Here is an 18,069-nt window from a genome sequence, read left to right as displayed (position 1 = left end):
GGGCATGCGTTTCTCATTACTAACTGCTAGTTCCCAACTACCCACAGGCAATTTCTCATGCTGAATTTTAAAGATTATTTTATTATTAGAATTATTAATTAAAAAAATTTATTTGCTTCACCCAAAATACTAAATTTTAATATTTCTTATATTTACATAAATATAAATCATTTTATTAATACACATATTTAAAATATTGAAAAATTAAATTTTATTATGAATGGGTAAAATTACATTAATAATATTATAAATTTAATTAATCCAACTATATAATTAATAATTAATTGATAATTTTGAAAGGTCAATAAATAAAGAGTTAAAGACTAATAATTAGAGGCCTTAAATTTTCAACAATATAATTATAATTATTAATGATTTATTATTAATTTTTCAAAGTTTGTTTTAATAATTATGTCCACCAAACACTTAAATTGAGTCTAAAAAGTAAAAATTAATTGCAAATCAGCTCTAAGATTTAAACCTGCTTTTTGAATACAAGGGACCAAAAAAGAAAATGACAAAACTTGCAAGAGTGGTGACGGTGGCTCCACACATTATAAGGCTATGAATTTTAAAAGATCATGTGAGAGCCACTTATTTTATTATTTTTATTTCTATATTTTATTTTTTTTATACAAAGATTTCATGGGTAATTTTTTATAATTTATTTTTAAATTTTATCTCATATTTTATTTATAATTTTTAACTGTAATTTGTTACTAAAAAAATTCTTAAAATTTAATTTTATTTTAAAAAATTCTTTGTATCTATAATCAAATTTTTAGATTAAAAAATTCATCTAAATCATAGTGTGATGTTCACAAATACAACTTTAGGTAAATTCTTCCCCTTTATAGGAATAAGAATGGTAACGGATCGAGTTTTTGTTGGTACTCGATTCAATTGAACTCTAATAGTATGAGTTTGGATAGTATATAATTAGGTTTGAAATGAGTTCGGGTTTAAATTTAATATCCGTGATAAATTTGAATTGAATTTAAATTTTATATGTTGTATATTCATTACTCAAATCCGTTTATATAAATATTTAATTAAATATAAAATATATATATATTTTTATAATAATGTTTATAAATTTCTATATATTTTATTTTATATCAAAAAAATTAAAATATTTTATGGAATTATCAAAATTTTAAAATATAAATTACTTATAAAAATTATTTTTTATATAGATTATTAATTAAAATATATAAAATTAAATAGGTTTTAATATTTACTAGATAATAATAATTATATTTAAAATGAGTTTGAATTATTGAGAATAAATTTTAATCGGATTTGAGATGGGATTTGAGTTTTGAGAATATTAATAATGTTTGAGTTCGGATAAAGTGATTTTTGTAAATATTTTATCTGATATCATCTCTACATGAAAAGTATATCGTTGTGATAGTATTAATATTTTTATGATGAATTTAAACAGTTGTTGAAATAACCAATAATAAGGTCTGAGGGCCACATAACCCACAAGTATTCTGGACCACGATTTTTTTCTTATTTTTTTCAAAGAGACAACGAATGAGTTTTGAATGCTTCTTAAGCTACCTTTATCAACCACATGGAGCCTTCATAACGTCACAATCTGATGTGAAATTTCGAATTTAAATTATATAAAAATAATTTAATTGTAAATAAATTTAATGATATATATGATTTAATTTGAAAATATCTCACTTAAATTAACTTAATTTTGATTTAAAAATAAATAAAATTTGATTTGAAATTAACATGTTTAATGAATTCAAATTAATTGAAGTTTCGATACATAAAACTTTCATTTGTGCACAAAAATGTGGTTTCCAATATTGATGCGAGTCCCTTTCCAAGTGAATAGATCCTTTGTAAAGCCTGGGCTGGGCATCCGCCTTCTCTGAGTTCCTAGGCATTGGCCTCTACTACCATTCGTAGCACAACCATCTTCCTCACCACACCAACCCCTTCTCCTGTATCGCTAGCTTACAATTAAACCTCTTCTCCTCTCCCTATTTACCTCTGTCCAAGTCCCACCCACCATATCAGACATTCAAGATGTTACCAATCTCATTAATATGACCCAACAACTTCATTGTGAGGAACACATTCTGGAATCAGATTTGTCCCAAGACGGTGTGGTAGGGTACGCTTGGTCACCTAAGTAAGCACTATGCTAACAAAGAGATGGCTATCAGGTAACAGACTCTTCCTCCATTTGGACTTGCTATGGTCCTTGGCTTAAGGCCCCTAAACTGAATCCTATACACAAATCCATCTCTTCCAGCTCCATTAACCCATCTCTTACACCAACCTTCGTGGGGACCCAGCCTGTAAATCTTCCTTTTCTTACCAGCATACCAGAAGACACCTCCACCATCTTAGCAAGAACCTTGTCGAAGAATAAAGCACCACAACCTTCTTCTAAAGGAACTCCAAACATTCCTATCTTTGGCAATCCCATTACCTCTCCGATGACCACCATGTCGCTAACCCTAGGCCTATCATCCCTTCACCCGAATCCATGTCGATACCACCTTTTCAAAATCACAAACCACGAACTTCCCCCTAATCCTCCATCGCTGGTTCTAAGGAAAATAAAATTTCTAAAGATTAATTTAATCCATCGTTAAGATTGATTATTTAAATTGTGATTAATTATTTTTTAAAACAATTTTTATTTTTAAAATCATGATTAATAATTCCACATCCTATAGAAAAATAATTTAAAAATTATACCTTATAATTTCATGTGTTAACACTCGAAGAATTTATTTTATTCATCAAAATGACACCGTTAATAGCGAATTGATCATATTTTTAAAATAATTTTATTATTTTATCATAGGTAATTAAAAATAATTTTTAATAATTTTTTATGTATAGTAAAATTTTAATTTATACATAGTATTTTTAATTAAAATTTATTCAAATTACTATGTGTAAAACATTATTTAAAGAATGATTTTTAAATTATTTGTGGCTGCCACATCATTATTATTAATTGTGCTAATATACAAATTAATAGTGCTAACTTTACCATATCACTTTGATTGAAAATAAAATTTTATTATTTAAATATAAAAACTTTATTTATTTTGTAAAAAATAATTTATATATAAAAATATTATTTTATGAAAATTATTTTTTAATAAAATATTTTTTATCATTTAGTTATAATATTAAATTAATTATATATATTTTATGTTCTATATATATAAATGTTCATGTTTAAAAATTAATTTTTTTAATTAAAAAATATTTTTTATTAATTAATTTTTTTAAATACTCTAAATACTAAAAAATATAAAAAATTATTTTTCAGAAAAGAAAGAAGCCAATATGTGATATTACTTGACATTTAACTAACTTAAAAAAAAAAAAAAAATCAACTGTTGGCATATAAATGCTGGCCCGTAAGTTGAGCTCATTGACTTGGGCCATACCTCATTAGGCTGCAAGCCAGCCTAATGATAAACAACTAATTACATAAATCCATAAGCTTGGGTTGTGATTATACTAGGGTAGATTGGAATAATGTCTATTGTTATTCAGGCCTGATAGCCATTGCATCAACCCTTGCTTGCTTAATCAATTTTTTGAGGGTTTCAGCCTAAATAAGGATAGAAGTGTCCATTTATGGCCCAATTCCCAAGAAGTTTCAGGTAGACATATTTATTCTCTTTCTTTCGAAGTGTTTGATTTCTCTCCTGACAAAAGCTCAGACTAACCTTCCCTTATTGACTATAGGCCCCTTAAGAAAAGAGAGCTCTAATACTATTTTTGTTAGCTAAATAAAAAATAGATAGGTAAATAGGATTGTTGGAAAGATGGAAGGAATAAGATAGATAAGTTAGCAAAATCATAAACATTCACTTCAATTTAATAACCTTTCCATAATACAATAGTTTATCTAATTGTTTTTTAATGTATCCATTCAATAATGTAAAACATTACAATGAAATAAAAAAAAAATCAATTATATATATATATATATATACTATGGAGGCATTATCGGTAATCGGATTAATTTTCTTTATTTTCTTTTTTATTAATAATTAGTCGATAATTACTCACTAAAATTATTTAATTAAAAAATATTATTTATTTTTTTACATGAAGAAACACTTTTTTTTGTTAAGTTAATAAAGTTCTTGTAACTAATTACCTTAAACAAAATTATTTTATGAAAATCTTATTAAATGAATTATGAATTTATATTAAATTATATTATTTTTTATAACAAAATAATTTTTCTTTATATGAAATCAAATCATCATAGAATACACCAAAGATTGCATAACCCAATGACTATACTGGAAACCCATTTACTCAGTGTGGCTACAAAGTGAACAAATTTGCCATTGAATCTATTTGCAAAAGAGCAAGAGTTGTTTCACTGTGGCTGATCCTGAGCATACAAGCAGCCATTGATGCATGTTCAATAGAATGAATCTCTTAAGAATCAATATCTTCTATCTTGATTTTATAAGTTCAATTTTTTTTTTTCCCTTTTTAATATTGTGGATTGGATATGGTATGGCAGATTAACTTTCACTTTACCACCTATATATATACATGTTTAATTACTATTGACATACCATTTTATATAGGTTATCTTATATAAAATCACAAAAATATTACATAATTTCTCTGGTTATATTTATTGTGTGCCTTTACTTTTCTCTTCTTTTTCCTAGAAAATTAAAAAGGAAAATTTTCTTTATTTTTTTTCTTTTTATTTTAGCCAAATCGTACTTTCCATTTTCAAAATTCATTTTTCTAAATGTTGCTTTAATAGAAAAGTTGAGCCAAATTTTCATAGGTTAATGTTATTACCATAAATGATTTTTTTTTAGAGGCTATAAATACTATTTTTATAAACACTATTTTAAAATAGTAAGAATTTGGTTGATATTATTATTATTATTATTATTATTATTATGTTAAAAATAATATTTATAGACTTTCATAATATTTAAATCTATTAAATTTGTAAATTAAATTTATAAGTGACAAATATGCTCTTAGATTCTGATTTAATTTACACTATATTAAATTTATTTTTAATAATTAAAAATTTTAAAATAATATGCATATATATTACTTTTATATATTAAATCTATTACTATAAGAATAATGGTAAGCTTTTCTTAGACGGGTTAATTAACTTTCATTTTTTTAACTATTATTATTATTATTATTATTATTATTATTATTATTATTATTATTATATTAAAGTTAAACTCTACAATAAATATATTTTTAGCATCAAATTATATTTTATTCAGTATATTATAATAAATACATAATAAATATTATGCTATTAATATTAGTTTGTCTTAAACTAAACTATATACACATAATTAATATATAATATAGAGAATAATTAAAATTTTATTTTGATTGAATTAATTAAATGATTTTAATAATTATTGATAGATAATAGTTTTGTTTATAAAATGTAAGAAAATACTTTATATTATTATAAAATAGAATGGGATAAATATTTTTTTTATTAATTAATTATATCACTATGATAAATTAAAAAAAAAATTACTCGTAACACACAAAAGCTTGTATATACACTAATATGGCTTTAAAAATGCAGGGTAACTAAAAATGATTATAATTTTCTTTTTCCACTTCAAAACAAATTGGACTCTCCTATACATGTCTTCTGGGCCGAGCAATCTCCCCTTTAGCATTGTGTATTGACCTGAGTAATTCGAATGGCAGTAGAATATTCTTGTCTTTTTTTTTTTTCATTTTAATTTTTATATTAAATATATCATTTGATTGTTGACCTTTGCAGGAAAAGTCATAATTTTTTTTTGTCGACGGTACATGGAGAGGGGATAGGTACATGGAAAGGGGATCGGACTGGAAACGTTGCCTTAAGTTCATTGTGCCATTGCCGCTAGACTAAAGCAAAAGTCAGTTGGCTCCCTTGAACTTTCCACATTAACATTAACTTAAGTTTTTCAATTTTGTAACAATTTAACACATAACGTTGAGAGATTAATCACCGTGATAGACGCACGAAATGACATGAAATCGAAAGTTGACATGGTTCTTGTGAATATGTCCACATGTATTATTATTGCAAAGTAAGAAAATGACAAAAAAATGAAAATAAAAAAATAAAATTAGATAAAATGCATTTAAATTTAGACATAATTCCAAAAAACGTTAATTTTATAGTAGTAGTAGCAGATTTGCTTCCTCTAACGCAAGACACAAATTTTTGCAAGAATGGGTCTGGCTCTGCTGAGGTTGAAATAGAGTTACGAGGCAAGGGAGCTGTGACCAAAATTAGAGAGGAAGATCTGGGTTGACGTGGAGAGGTCGTAACAGAGAAGGACTAGCGAGTGAGTTGGGTCTGATCGAACAAAAGGGTGAAAGCCTGATAGCGTGATGCTCGATGGGAGGTGAAAGCCATAGGTGCTTGCGAGAAAGGAAGGCTCGAGTGAGAAGGCAGTCAGTTGAGGTGTGGCGAAGAAGATGAGGCAGTCATATTCTTTTCTTCCCTATTAGGAAGTCGATATCAATTAGGGAAAAAAATATGGAATTTGAAGCAATTAAATTTATATATATCCAAGTTGATATGACTTGATTTACTTTCCATATTATATTGTCTCTAATTAGTATATAAGTTTGCTTAGTAACAGCAAGTACAATTGCACTCATCCACTGCAAGAAATGGGTATTGAACATGTTATTGTTAAATCAGAAAGAGATGAAAATAAGATTTATGATGTCCATCAACTTGATCCGGCCTTTTACAAGAAGATCATATCCAGGAGCTCCCCTACAGACCATTATCGTCTCAATTCTATTTCTTGTTCCCCTGGAAATGTTCCTTTCCATTGGGAATTGCAACCTGGAAAGCCTAGAGATGCGTCCAATGTTGAGGGTGAGATACCAATCAAGTTCCCACCAGCAGTCTATAGCCTGAGCATGCCAAGGCCACGTATTCCTCCCACAGGCCGTAAGGAATTCGTCTTCAGAAATATCAATAAATTAAAGAAAATCAAGAATACAAAAATTGGGCAGTGTTTAACTGTTCCTAGCTTGAGCAAACTCAAGCCAAATATCACTCTCAAGGAGGCGAAGGAATATTGTTTGAAGAACACCAAGAAAATGGAGCTGATCAGAAAAAAGGTCAAGAAAATGGAGATATTCAAGAATATTTTCCATAATAAGAACGTGGATAAAAAATCTCCAGAAATACAAGGCAACAATCATGGTGATGATTTTGAATTCTACATCTTTGATTGTGATGATTTTACAATGCCTTCTCCCACATTTGGTTCAAGTGTTTCATCTTCATCTTCATCTTCGTCTTCGTTGTTGTCTTCTTCGTCATCATCGGCTATCAAGTCACCTAAAACATTTGGGATCAGGAGCTTAAGAAGGGGAATGGTGAAATTGAGATTTCTCAAGTCTAGCAAGAAAATTCATTAAATGCCTAATAGCTTTATATATCATGTATGTTCATCAATATGCCTGTTCGGTTTTGTGGTGTGCAAACAAGAAAATAAATTACAATTGAATTTCTTCCAATTTTTGGCAGAAATTCTGTTTTAATGCTTCCAAATTCATGCATAAAACGTTAAATGCAATGCCAAACTCCCTCTTAATTGTTTATTTAACCATAGTTAAATGTTCACCATGCTATTTTATACGTATTTGCATAGCATGCAAAGGCAATCTGTAATACATAGAGTATGCATTGAATTACACATATGACCTATTAAAATAAATTTTTTTGACATTTACCCTAGACATTTTTTTTTTTAACCATTTAAAATAGGTGTAACTATAAAAATTAAGATAAATCTTTTCGTATTTAGGTAATTTAATCTAAATGTTTAATTACTGATAAAATTAGTTAAATTTTTAAAACTTGTTAAAATTTTGTTTTATTTTTACAAATTAAATTTTGAACTTTATTTTGCAATTTGTTTATAGCTATTATGAAAATTCAATTTTTCCATATTCACCAACTCTTTTTTTATAATTTTATTTTGATAAAATGAGATTTGATGATAATAAAGAGAAAGAGAATGTGTGACTAAAGTTATTGCCTAAAGATTAAAAATTTTTATACACCATAGTAAGTTGATGGTAGCGGTAAGGCTAGATAAAATGAAATGGGGAATATATTAAAAAAAATCAAATCACAATAATTTTTTAAAATTTCAATAATTTAGATAAAATTTTTATAAATTTTGAAAATCTGACCGATTATATTAAAATTTAAACATTTGAATTAACTTACAAAAATATGAAAATTTTTGACTTATTTTTGTAATTATGCCTTTAAAATAAATAATAAAACTTAACAAAAGAATTCAAAACCTACCTGCTGAAAAATCTACACAGTCATCTCTTTTTCTCTCTATATTTTCCCTTAATCATTCCTTCTCTTTCTTATATCGTATTATTTGAATCATAATTTTGTTTCCCACTCTCACCTCTCTTTTTTTTTTTTTTTTTTCTTTTCTTTTCCCTAATTCTCCTACGGATTGGCATTATCTTTTTTTCTTTTCCATTTTTTCCAATAAAATTAGTGAATAAATTCAATTTTACAGGGTATATTTTTATTTATTTTTTTATTTTATAATTCGTATATATATGGAAATAAGGGAGAGATGACATTACCAAATTAATAAAAAAAGAACTTTATTAGGATGAGTAATAATAGTAATTTAAGATATATTTGGAAGTAAATACATATTAAGGCTAACCTTAATTAAGGGCGGGCATTAAAAAAATATAAAAGCTCATGCCAAGGATAGAATGCTATCTTTATAAATAGAATTTATGCATACATATTGTTATTCATGGAAAATTCTTAATTTATGCACCTAATTAATAAAAAAAAATTAAAATATCATATTTATAGATAAGTATTATTGAATTTTTTAATATATAATTTTAGATTGGATGAATGTATACACCAAATAAATATAATTTCCCAATATCTATGAGTATAATACATTCACATATATGGTTACTATTCATAAATATTATATTTTTATACTAACTAAATTGAGAGTTATGATTAAAGTAGGTGAAATATATTACTTAATATAAATCATTAGATCAAGGTGGTGGGATATTGCAGAAAATTCAGAGTTATTGAAATCATATGTGGAATTAATTTTACTATCCAATTAGAGCTATGAGTATTTTGGTAACTACAAATACAACTAAAGGATTAAATGGTAATTAATCTTATAAAAAAAAATTAGACATTCACAGACAACATTGAGTTGTCAGTTAAATGGTGAACTATTGGTGATCTTTTTGGAAAAATGTACCTAATTAATCACCATATAATACATCTTTTTAAGAATTTGTTATGTGAATTACTCCTCCCCTTCTCTACGTCTTTGATAAATTTTGGTTCACTTTAATATTTTTATTTATTTTAAAAAAGATTATTATTATTATTACATATATAAAGTAAACTAAATTTTTTTAACAGTTTGCTACGCGTCATTCCTTTTTAAGAGCTCGTCCTATGACTTAGCCCTCTTTTTTCCCTTTATGTCTTTAAGAAATTTTAATTTACTTTAATACTTTTATTTATCTTAAAAAAATATTTTTATTATAATATTAATTGTCATTAAATTAAAATAATTGTTATTATAATTTAAAATAAAAAATAATTTAATTAATTATAAAATTATAGTTAAAATTTACAAAAATTTTAAATATATTTATTTAATTAAATTTGAATATATTCATAATTATCTACCGATCATAATGATATTACTTTTATATATTTTTTAATTAATTTACCTATCATTTATAAGTGATGATCTATTTTAATTAAATGTATTAACTGTAACACCCTCATTTTAGTCACTACAAGAAAAGTTAAAAATAACTACGAAAATTACCGACTACAGAATTTCGTTGGTAATTTACCGACTAATTACCGACGCTTTACCGACGAAATGAGAAATAAAATTTAAACTAATTTTTACTGACTAAATTACCGACTAATTACCAACTAAAACTTTACCGACGATGTAATTTCGTAGATAAAAGTGGTGCCTAACATTAGTGGCAAAATTAGCGACCAAATAATAAAAATAACGACCAAATTTTTCGTTGGTAATTACCAACGAAATGCTTTTCGTAGGTAAAAGTAAGAAAAAAATAGAAAATAAAATTTTAAAAACAATACCTACCAAAAATTTTCGTCGGTAATTACCAACGAAAAGTTTTTTGTAGGTAATATTAAGAAAAAATAGAGAAGAAAATTTCTAAAAATCTAAAAAATTTTACCTACGAATTTTTTTCGTCGGTAATTACCAACGAAATGTATTTCGTAGGTAATATTAAGGAGAAAATAAAGAAGAAAAAATCTAAAAAGCTTGAAAAAATTTTACCTACGAATTTGTTTCGTCGGTAATTACCAACGAAACGCTTTTCGTAGGTAATATTAAGGAGAAAATAGAAAATAATTTTTTTTTAAAAAAATACCTACGAAAAACTTGTCATCGGTAATTACCAACGAAAAGTTTTTCGTAGGTAATATTAAGACAAAATAGAGAAGAAAATTTCTTAAAAACTAAAAAAATACCTACGAAAAATTTTTCGTCTGTAATTACCAACGAAAAGCTTTTCGTAGGTAATTCACTATAAGAAAATAAAAAAATTGCTACAAAAATTACTGACAAATAAATTTCGTTGGTAATTACCGACTAATCACCGACTATTTACCGACAAAAAAGAAATGTCAAAAGAATTAAAATGTAAACTAATTACTACCGACGCAATTACCAACAAATTACCGATAGAAACTTTACCGACGACTAAATTTGTAGGTAAATGTAGAGCTAAATTAATGCAGCAAAATTAGCGACCAAAAAATAAATATACCGACGATAAATTTCGTTGGTGATTACCGACTAAAAGCTATTTCGTAGCTAACTTTAAGCAGGAAACAAAAAAATAAAATTTTAACATGAGAAAAAACTTAACTACCAAAATGAGTAGTTGGTAATTACCGACTATACTGTATTTCGTAGCTAAATTTAAAAAGGAAATAAAAAAATAAAATTTTAAAATAAAAACATTACCTACAAAGTATTAGTTGTTGGTAATTACCAACTAAAAAATAGTTCGTAGGTAAATTTAAAGAAGAAAAAAAAAATTAACATGGCAAAACAATTACCTACTAAATTGAGTAGTTGGTAATTACCGACTACAACCTATTTCGTAGCTAAATTTAAAAAGGAAATAAAAAAATAAAATTTTAAAATAAAAAAATTACCTACAAAGTTTGAGTCGTTGGTAATTACCGACTAAAAGTCATTTCGTAGATAAATTTACAGAGGAAAAAAGAAAAATAATTTTTTAACAAGGCAAAACAATTACAAAACTGCGTAGTTTTGAAGTAATTAGCGACAGATTAGGGACGAAATTTGCTACGAACATTATGATTTTAAAATTGAAATCCCTAATTCGGCAGCCACATTTTATCTTCTCTCTCAAAACACATCTTCCTCTCTCTTTGTAGGCAGTAAGGAGTTGTTCCACCACCACCGTCATTGCAGTAGCAGGTCACCACCATCATTGCAGTCAGGAGTTGTTCCACCACCGTCATTGTAGTAGCAAGTCACCATTTTCGATTGTGCACAAAGGGCCGCTCAAGTTCCAGATTTTTGATTTTGAGATCCTTTCAACAGGTAAGTAAGTTGTTTGAGTTCCTTGTTTTGATATTATTCTAACTTCTTTTGATGTTGGGTTCTAGAAAGGATTGTTACTGCTTGCGTTTAAAGGGTTGTTGTTGTTGGGTTTGAATGCTCCTTGAATGCTTGTGTTCTGTGTATACTTGCTCCTTGAATGCTCATTTATGTGTATAGCCTGTTCTGTGTATATATATACTTGAAAATTAACCCACCCTTTCCAGCCTTACTCAAATAGAGGATGAAATTGAATGCATTTTCCACCCGGGTGAGCTTGTTTTCATTCTTTTGGTTGGCCTCGCGTCGAGGGGGAGCACCCTGTTTTGGTCTTTCAGCTATTTAAATAATAAAATATAATAAAAAAATGGTACGTAATATATCATACACCTACATAAATCATCGTTTGTTTCTATGTATATATGTACTTGCTGTGTTTTCTTGTTTTTTGGAATATAAAATAGGTGCCAGTAAAAAAACTGTCATGATATTGTATGCTAGGGGTGACTATTACACTCACCTGGGCAAGACCTGACATTGTGGTAACTCCACCTTATGTTCTTAGGATCAAATCCAGTGCCGGGTATATATATATATATATATATATATATATATATATATATATATATATATATTGAATGCTTGTTTTTGTGTATATATATTTATACTTGCTCCTTGTTTCTGTATATTCTTGTTTTCTGGTTTCTATGTACATACATATTACTTGCTCTGTTTTGTTGTTTTCTGGAATTGGTCCATATATATATATATTTGAATTATACTTGCTCCTTGTTTCTGTGTTTTCTTGTTTTCTTATATATATATGTATCTTGAATGCTTGTTTCTGTGTATATATATATACTTGCTCCTTGTTCTGTGTATTCTTGTTTTCTGGTTTCTATGTATATATATATATTACTTGCTATGTTTTGTTGTTTTCTGGAATTGGTCCATATATATATATATATTTGAATTGTACTTGCTCCTTGTTTCTCTGTCTGTGTGTGTGTGTGTGTGTATATATATATACTTGCTCTGTGCTCCTTATTTCTGCGTTTTCTTGTTTTCTGGTTCTGTGTATATACATATTACTTCCCTCAGCTTCAAGAATTTCCAGCAATTCTTAGTTCTCATCGACAACAGCTAGCGTTCCATGAAAACTCTGTTTGCAAATTTATTTGATTTGATTGGGCTACTGGCTGAATGGCTATTCTACTACTTTAGAATTATATTGTTCTTTGGATTAAAGTAAATGTTTATACTGATTAACCTGAAAGACAGATTCTAGTTTTATTGTTTTAATTTTTAATGACTTGAGTTTGAATGGTACTGAGAACATGTGGGTATTATCTCCATTGTTTGTGTTGTTAGTTATGTGATTCAACAATAGTTTGATTTTTTTTTTTAATATAGTTGATTATGAATATTGATAAAACTAAGCTGTTTGACTACAAAACAAAAGGCAATATGTTATGATGTATTTTTTTAAAGGAAATTATTATTTATAGCTTCGATTTTTCTATCCCAAATAAATATCAATCATTTAAGAATGGTGGCAGCAATTATATATATATATTTGACTCAGTACCATTCTCAGCAGAACCGTTATCGACAGATTTGACTCGTTCTCTAGCAGCTCATTCGCTGTAGACTTATTTTCTGCAAACTAAGGTGAGTTTATCTTGCTGCAGACCTATTTTTTTTGTTTATTATGCATTCAATTTTCTTTAACTTATTTTCAGGTTTGGTGAATGCCTATTAGCTACTACTACTACTTCTAATGTGGCTTATGTTGACAGCTTTTTATTAAGTTACTAACCTTAACAGAGTGAAAAAGTTGGTTGCTCGCCCAATATAATTAACAATCTCCTTTTTTAATCTGCTCTGATAATAATTGACAGTTTTTTAGCAGGTCATTTACTCTTATGTTACTCAAATCTGAATCAAGTTTAACATGAAAACTCTTAGAATTATGTGTTGTTATTTCCATCAAAAGATTAATCGGTAGCCAGGCCCGTATTATCAAGAGGTTTTGAACTGCATATTACCAAGAGGTTGAATTAACTTTTTGAATTCCATAAATCTTATTGTCAAATGAAAATCAGATGCTGCAAAAGGATTAGGGAAGATATTTCTTTCAATTGTTAGGGTTGATTTTTGCTGGGTTTGAGCTCTAAATAATAGGTTGGGTTTGGGCCTCAAAAATATCTGCATGAATCTAGTATATGATTTCCCCTTTGGGCTTCGGTAACGCAAAATATTGCAATTAAAAAAAAAAAAACTGGTGGCCTCTGTTAGGACTAGTGCAAGCATGTATACCCATACGTTGCAGTGGGTAGACACAATATTATTCAATGATCAAGGTATATATAAAGTACATGTATATATATACATATATCACAATAACAGAATTAGCAAAATGTCTGTTTTGTTAAGGTTTATCTATCATATTAGACCTTAACAATTCAGACATAATATTATTTTTTTATATACAAACAAAATGATATATACAATTATTTACATAAACACATACACCAACATTAGGCTGCTAAGATCTACAAAATGAGGTGCAAAACATATATTATATATAAAGTTAGACAAACATTGAATTTGTTGGCAAAAAGGAATTAATGCTTCTTTTCCAATTGCACAAAATAAGACTGTTGAGATCTTTTCAATCTAATTTGAACTTCTTATCTTTTAGTTGTTATGTGCTGCTGCATAAAATAAAATAAATAGAGAAAATAGTTAATTAAAAGTAAATATGACAAAAGAAGTGTAGTAATTTCAATTTATCAAATTTCATAGAAAACAATACTCTGAGTTATAGATTTGGACACCATTTTGTAAAGTCATATATGTGGTTTCAATTTGGATTTTTTGGTTTCACAATCTGATTTTCATTTGACAAGCATCCACAGATTACATTCAATTACATTCAACCATTATGTGATGAAATTGGTTTTGTTGGTATTGGCAATTACTTACCGTGAATTTTTATATATGTACACATTTCCAATTTTAATTATTATATTTATATAATAATTAATTTTTAATTTAGTAATAAATGGACAAATTACTTAATGTTTTTTTTTTTTGTCAATTACTTATTGTGAAGTTCTCCTAATGTTTCTTTTAAGAGTGTCACATTTAAGAATACTTGAGAGGTTTCCTTTCATGTTATGTGTTCTTTCTTTTGTAGTTTGAGCATGGCATGAATTTGTTGCTTTGATTGCATGGAATAAATTTAAAATAAATGTTTGCATTATAACTTGTTTAAATATTTTTTTTAGAACATGGATACCTCCAGGAGTTGGATGTATGCTAGGAAGCTTCCAAATGGACTATTGAATCCAGAGTTTCTTAGTGGGTTGGAAGCATTTATCAATTTTGCTTGTAGTAAGCCAGAATTTATGGACGGGAGTAAAATAAGATGTCCGTGTGCAAAATGCATAAATCGAAAGTACCTACTTGTGGATGATGTCAAATTTCATCTTGTTAGTAAGGGGTTTAGACCTAACTATCTAAAATGGACTGCACATGGTGAATCATTGTGTTCTTCAACGTATGCCATTGAGGTCAATGTTCCAAGGCAAGAACATTTCCATGGTGACACTAACCCATACCGTAATATGGTGTTTGATGTTGCTGGTCCCCATTTTCAAAATGCTATGGCGGATTTTCCTTCACTAGATAATGAAGTTGATAATATGGAAGAACTGCCAAATCCAGAATCGAAAAAATTTTATGATATGCTAAAAGCAACTGAAGAGGAATTGTGGCCTGGTTGTGAGAGGCATTCACAATTATCTGTGAGTAGCTCGAATGTTGCATATTAAGTCAGAAAATCACTTGTCCGAGAAATGCTATGACCAGATTGTGAATTTTGTGAGGGAAGTTTTACCAGATGAAAATAAGTTTGTTGATAGTTTTTACAAGACGAAGAAGCTTATACGGGGATTGGGTCTACCTGTGGAAAAAATTGACTGTTGCAAGCTTGGTTGCATGATATATTGGGGAAATGATAATATTTTAACTGAATGCAAATTTTGTGGGCTGCCAAGATACAAGCCTTGAAGGGGATCAAGTAAGACAAATGTAGCATGGAAGAGGATGTATTATTTTCCTTTGACACCAAGGCTTCAGAGACTCTATGCTTCTAAGGCAACAGCTGCAAAAATGCGGTGGCATGCTGAGCATAACATGGAAGATGATGTCATGTGTCATTCGTCTGATTCTGAGGCATGGAAGCACTTTAATCGCACCCACCCAATGTTTGCAGCTGAAATTCGGAATGTCAGGCTGGGATTGTGTACTGATGGATTTCAACCATTTGGACAATCAGGACAGCAATACTCATGTTGGCCAGTAATAATTACCCCATATAACTTACCACCCGGTATGTGTATGAAGGAGCCGTATTTATTTTTATCGATAATAGTACCTGGGCCACAGAATCCCAAGCATCGATTAGACGTCTATTTGCAACCATTAATTGTTGAATTAACTCAATTATGGCATGTGGGGGTGCAGACATATGATGCATCTAAAAAGCAAAATTTCCAAATGTATGCTGCTCTTATGTGGACAATTAGTGATTTCCCTGCTTATTCAATGTTGTCCGGGTGGAGCACTGCTGGGAGATTAGCATGTCCATATTGTGTGGATTATTCAGATGCATTTTCATTGAGTCACGGGGGGAAAATTAGTTGGTTTGATAATCACCGTAAGTTTCTTCCACAAAACCATCCATTTAGACGAAACAAAGTAAATTTCCTTAAAGGAAAAGCATGCACAAATGAGTCTCCTCCAATTTTAAGCAGTGAAGACACTTTTTTACAGATAGAGGATTTAGGACTTAGGAGGGTAACGGATAGTGATGGTGAAGCCATCAATGCTGCCATAGCCAGAAACACTGGTTGGCGAAAAAGGAGCATATTTTGGGATTTACCATATTGGTCTTCCAATCTCATTCGACATAACTTAGATGTCATGCACATCGAGAAAAATTTCTTTGAGAATACTTTTAAGACAGTGATGAATATTGAAGGGAAAACAAAGGATAATGCAAAAGCAAGAGAAGATATGACACATTTATGTCGTAGAAAAGAGTTAGAGAAGGATGTGCGAACAGGTAAATACCCTAAGGCTTGCTATACTCTTGACAAACAACAAAAGCAGAAATTATGTGAATGGGTGAAAAGACTTAAGTTTCCAGACGGCTATGTGTCCAACATGGGAAGGTGTGTTGACATGCAGAAGTACAAGCTTTTTGGTATGAAGACCCACGATTGTCATGTGTTTATGCAAAGATTATTACCAATTGCATTTCGTGAGTTCCTTCCAAATACAGTTTGGCAAGCATTGACTGAGTTGAGCTTGTTTTTCAAAAATCTTACTGCTGCAAATATTAAGGTGCAAGATATGGAACGTCTGGAAGCAGAAATTCCTATTATTATTTGCAAGTTAGAGCGTATATTTCCTCCTGCCTTCTTTGACTCAATGGAACATATTCCCATTCATCTGCCGTATGAGGCAAAAATATGGATGTATCCTTTTGAGAGGTAATAGAGAATCGTTTTTTTTCTTTTTATGTTATAAAATTCATCATAAACTTTCCCTAACTCATTTGAATATGGTGTTTTATATTCTCAAATTTTTGGGACACCTGAAGAAAAATGTAAAGAACAAAGCAAAAGTAGCAGGTTCAATATGTAATGCATACTTAGTTGAAGAGGCATCCAATTTTTGTGCGCATTATTTTGAGTCTCATGTCATAACGCGAGATCGACAAATTCCCCGTAATGATGATGGTGGGGACAATGATGAAATAGAAGAAAATTTATCAATATTCAAGTATCCTGGTCGACCATATGGCAGAGCTAAAACAAGATGGCTAGGAGATGATGAATATAAGGCTGCCCATATATATGTTCTTCTAAATTGCCCTAAAGTTGACATATATTTGAAGTAAGTTTATAAAAACCCTAACATATAAGTTAAATATCTTGAAAGTCATTTGTAAATTTGCCTTTTCCACTGATAATCACCCAATATATTTATGTGTAGGATGTTCCAGACTGAATTGCAACAGACGTCACATAATATCAGTGATGCAGAAGTTAATGAATTAATAGAACAAAGATTTTCAGATTGGTTCAAATCTCATGTAAGTCTATATTTATATAAACCATTCAATCGTTTAAATGTAATTAGTAACATTATTTATGACAACAAGGTTTTAAATTCTCTTTAACTTATCAGGCAAGGAGTGCAAACATTGACAATAAATTCATTAAGGATTTAGCAGAGGGACCATTGAAAAGTGTGATATCATATCCTGTGTATTTCATAAATGGATATAGAT

General features: G+C 28.7%; 1 protein-coding gene across 1 annotated transcript; it reads left to right on the top strand.

Annotated features, from left to right (window-relative positions):
- Positions 1-15,815: 15,815 nt before the first annotated feature.
- On the top strand, positions 15,816-17,270 carry LOC131175302 (uncharacterized). Its single transcript, XM_058139029.1, has one exon. The coding sequence runs from the start codon at positions 15,816-15,818 to the stop codon at positions 17,268-17,270; it is 1,455 nt and encodes a 484-aa protein (XP_057995012.1).
- The last annotated feature ends 799 nt before the right edge of the window (positions 17,271-18,069 follow it).

The sequence above is a fragment of the Hevea brasiliensis genome, chromosome 17 (assembly GCF_030052815.1).
Source record: "Hevea brasiliensis isolate MT/VB/25A 57/8 chromosome 17, ASM3005281v1, whole genome shotgun sequence".
NCBI lineage: Eukaryota > Viridiplantae > Streptophyta > Magnoliopsida > Malpighiales > Euphorbiaceae > Hevea > Hevea brasiliensis.
The sequence above is the reverse complement of the archived record's forward strand: the minus strand, read 5'-3'. Positions and strand labels throughout refer to the sequence as shown.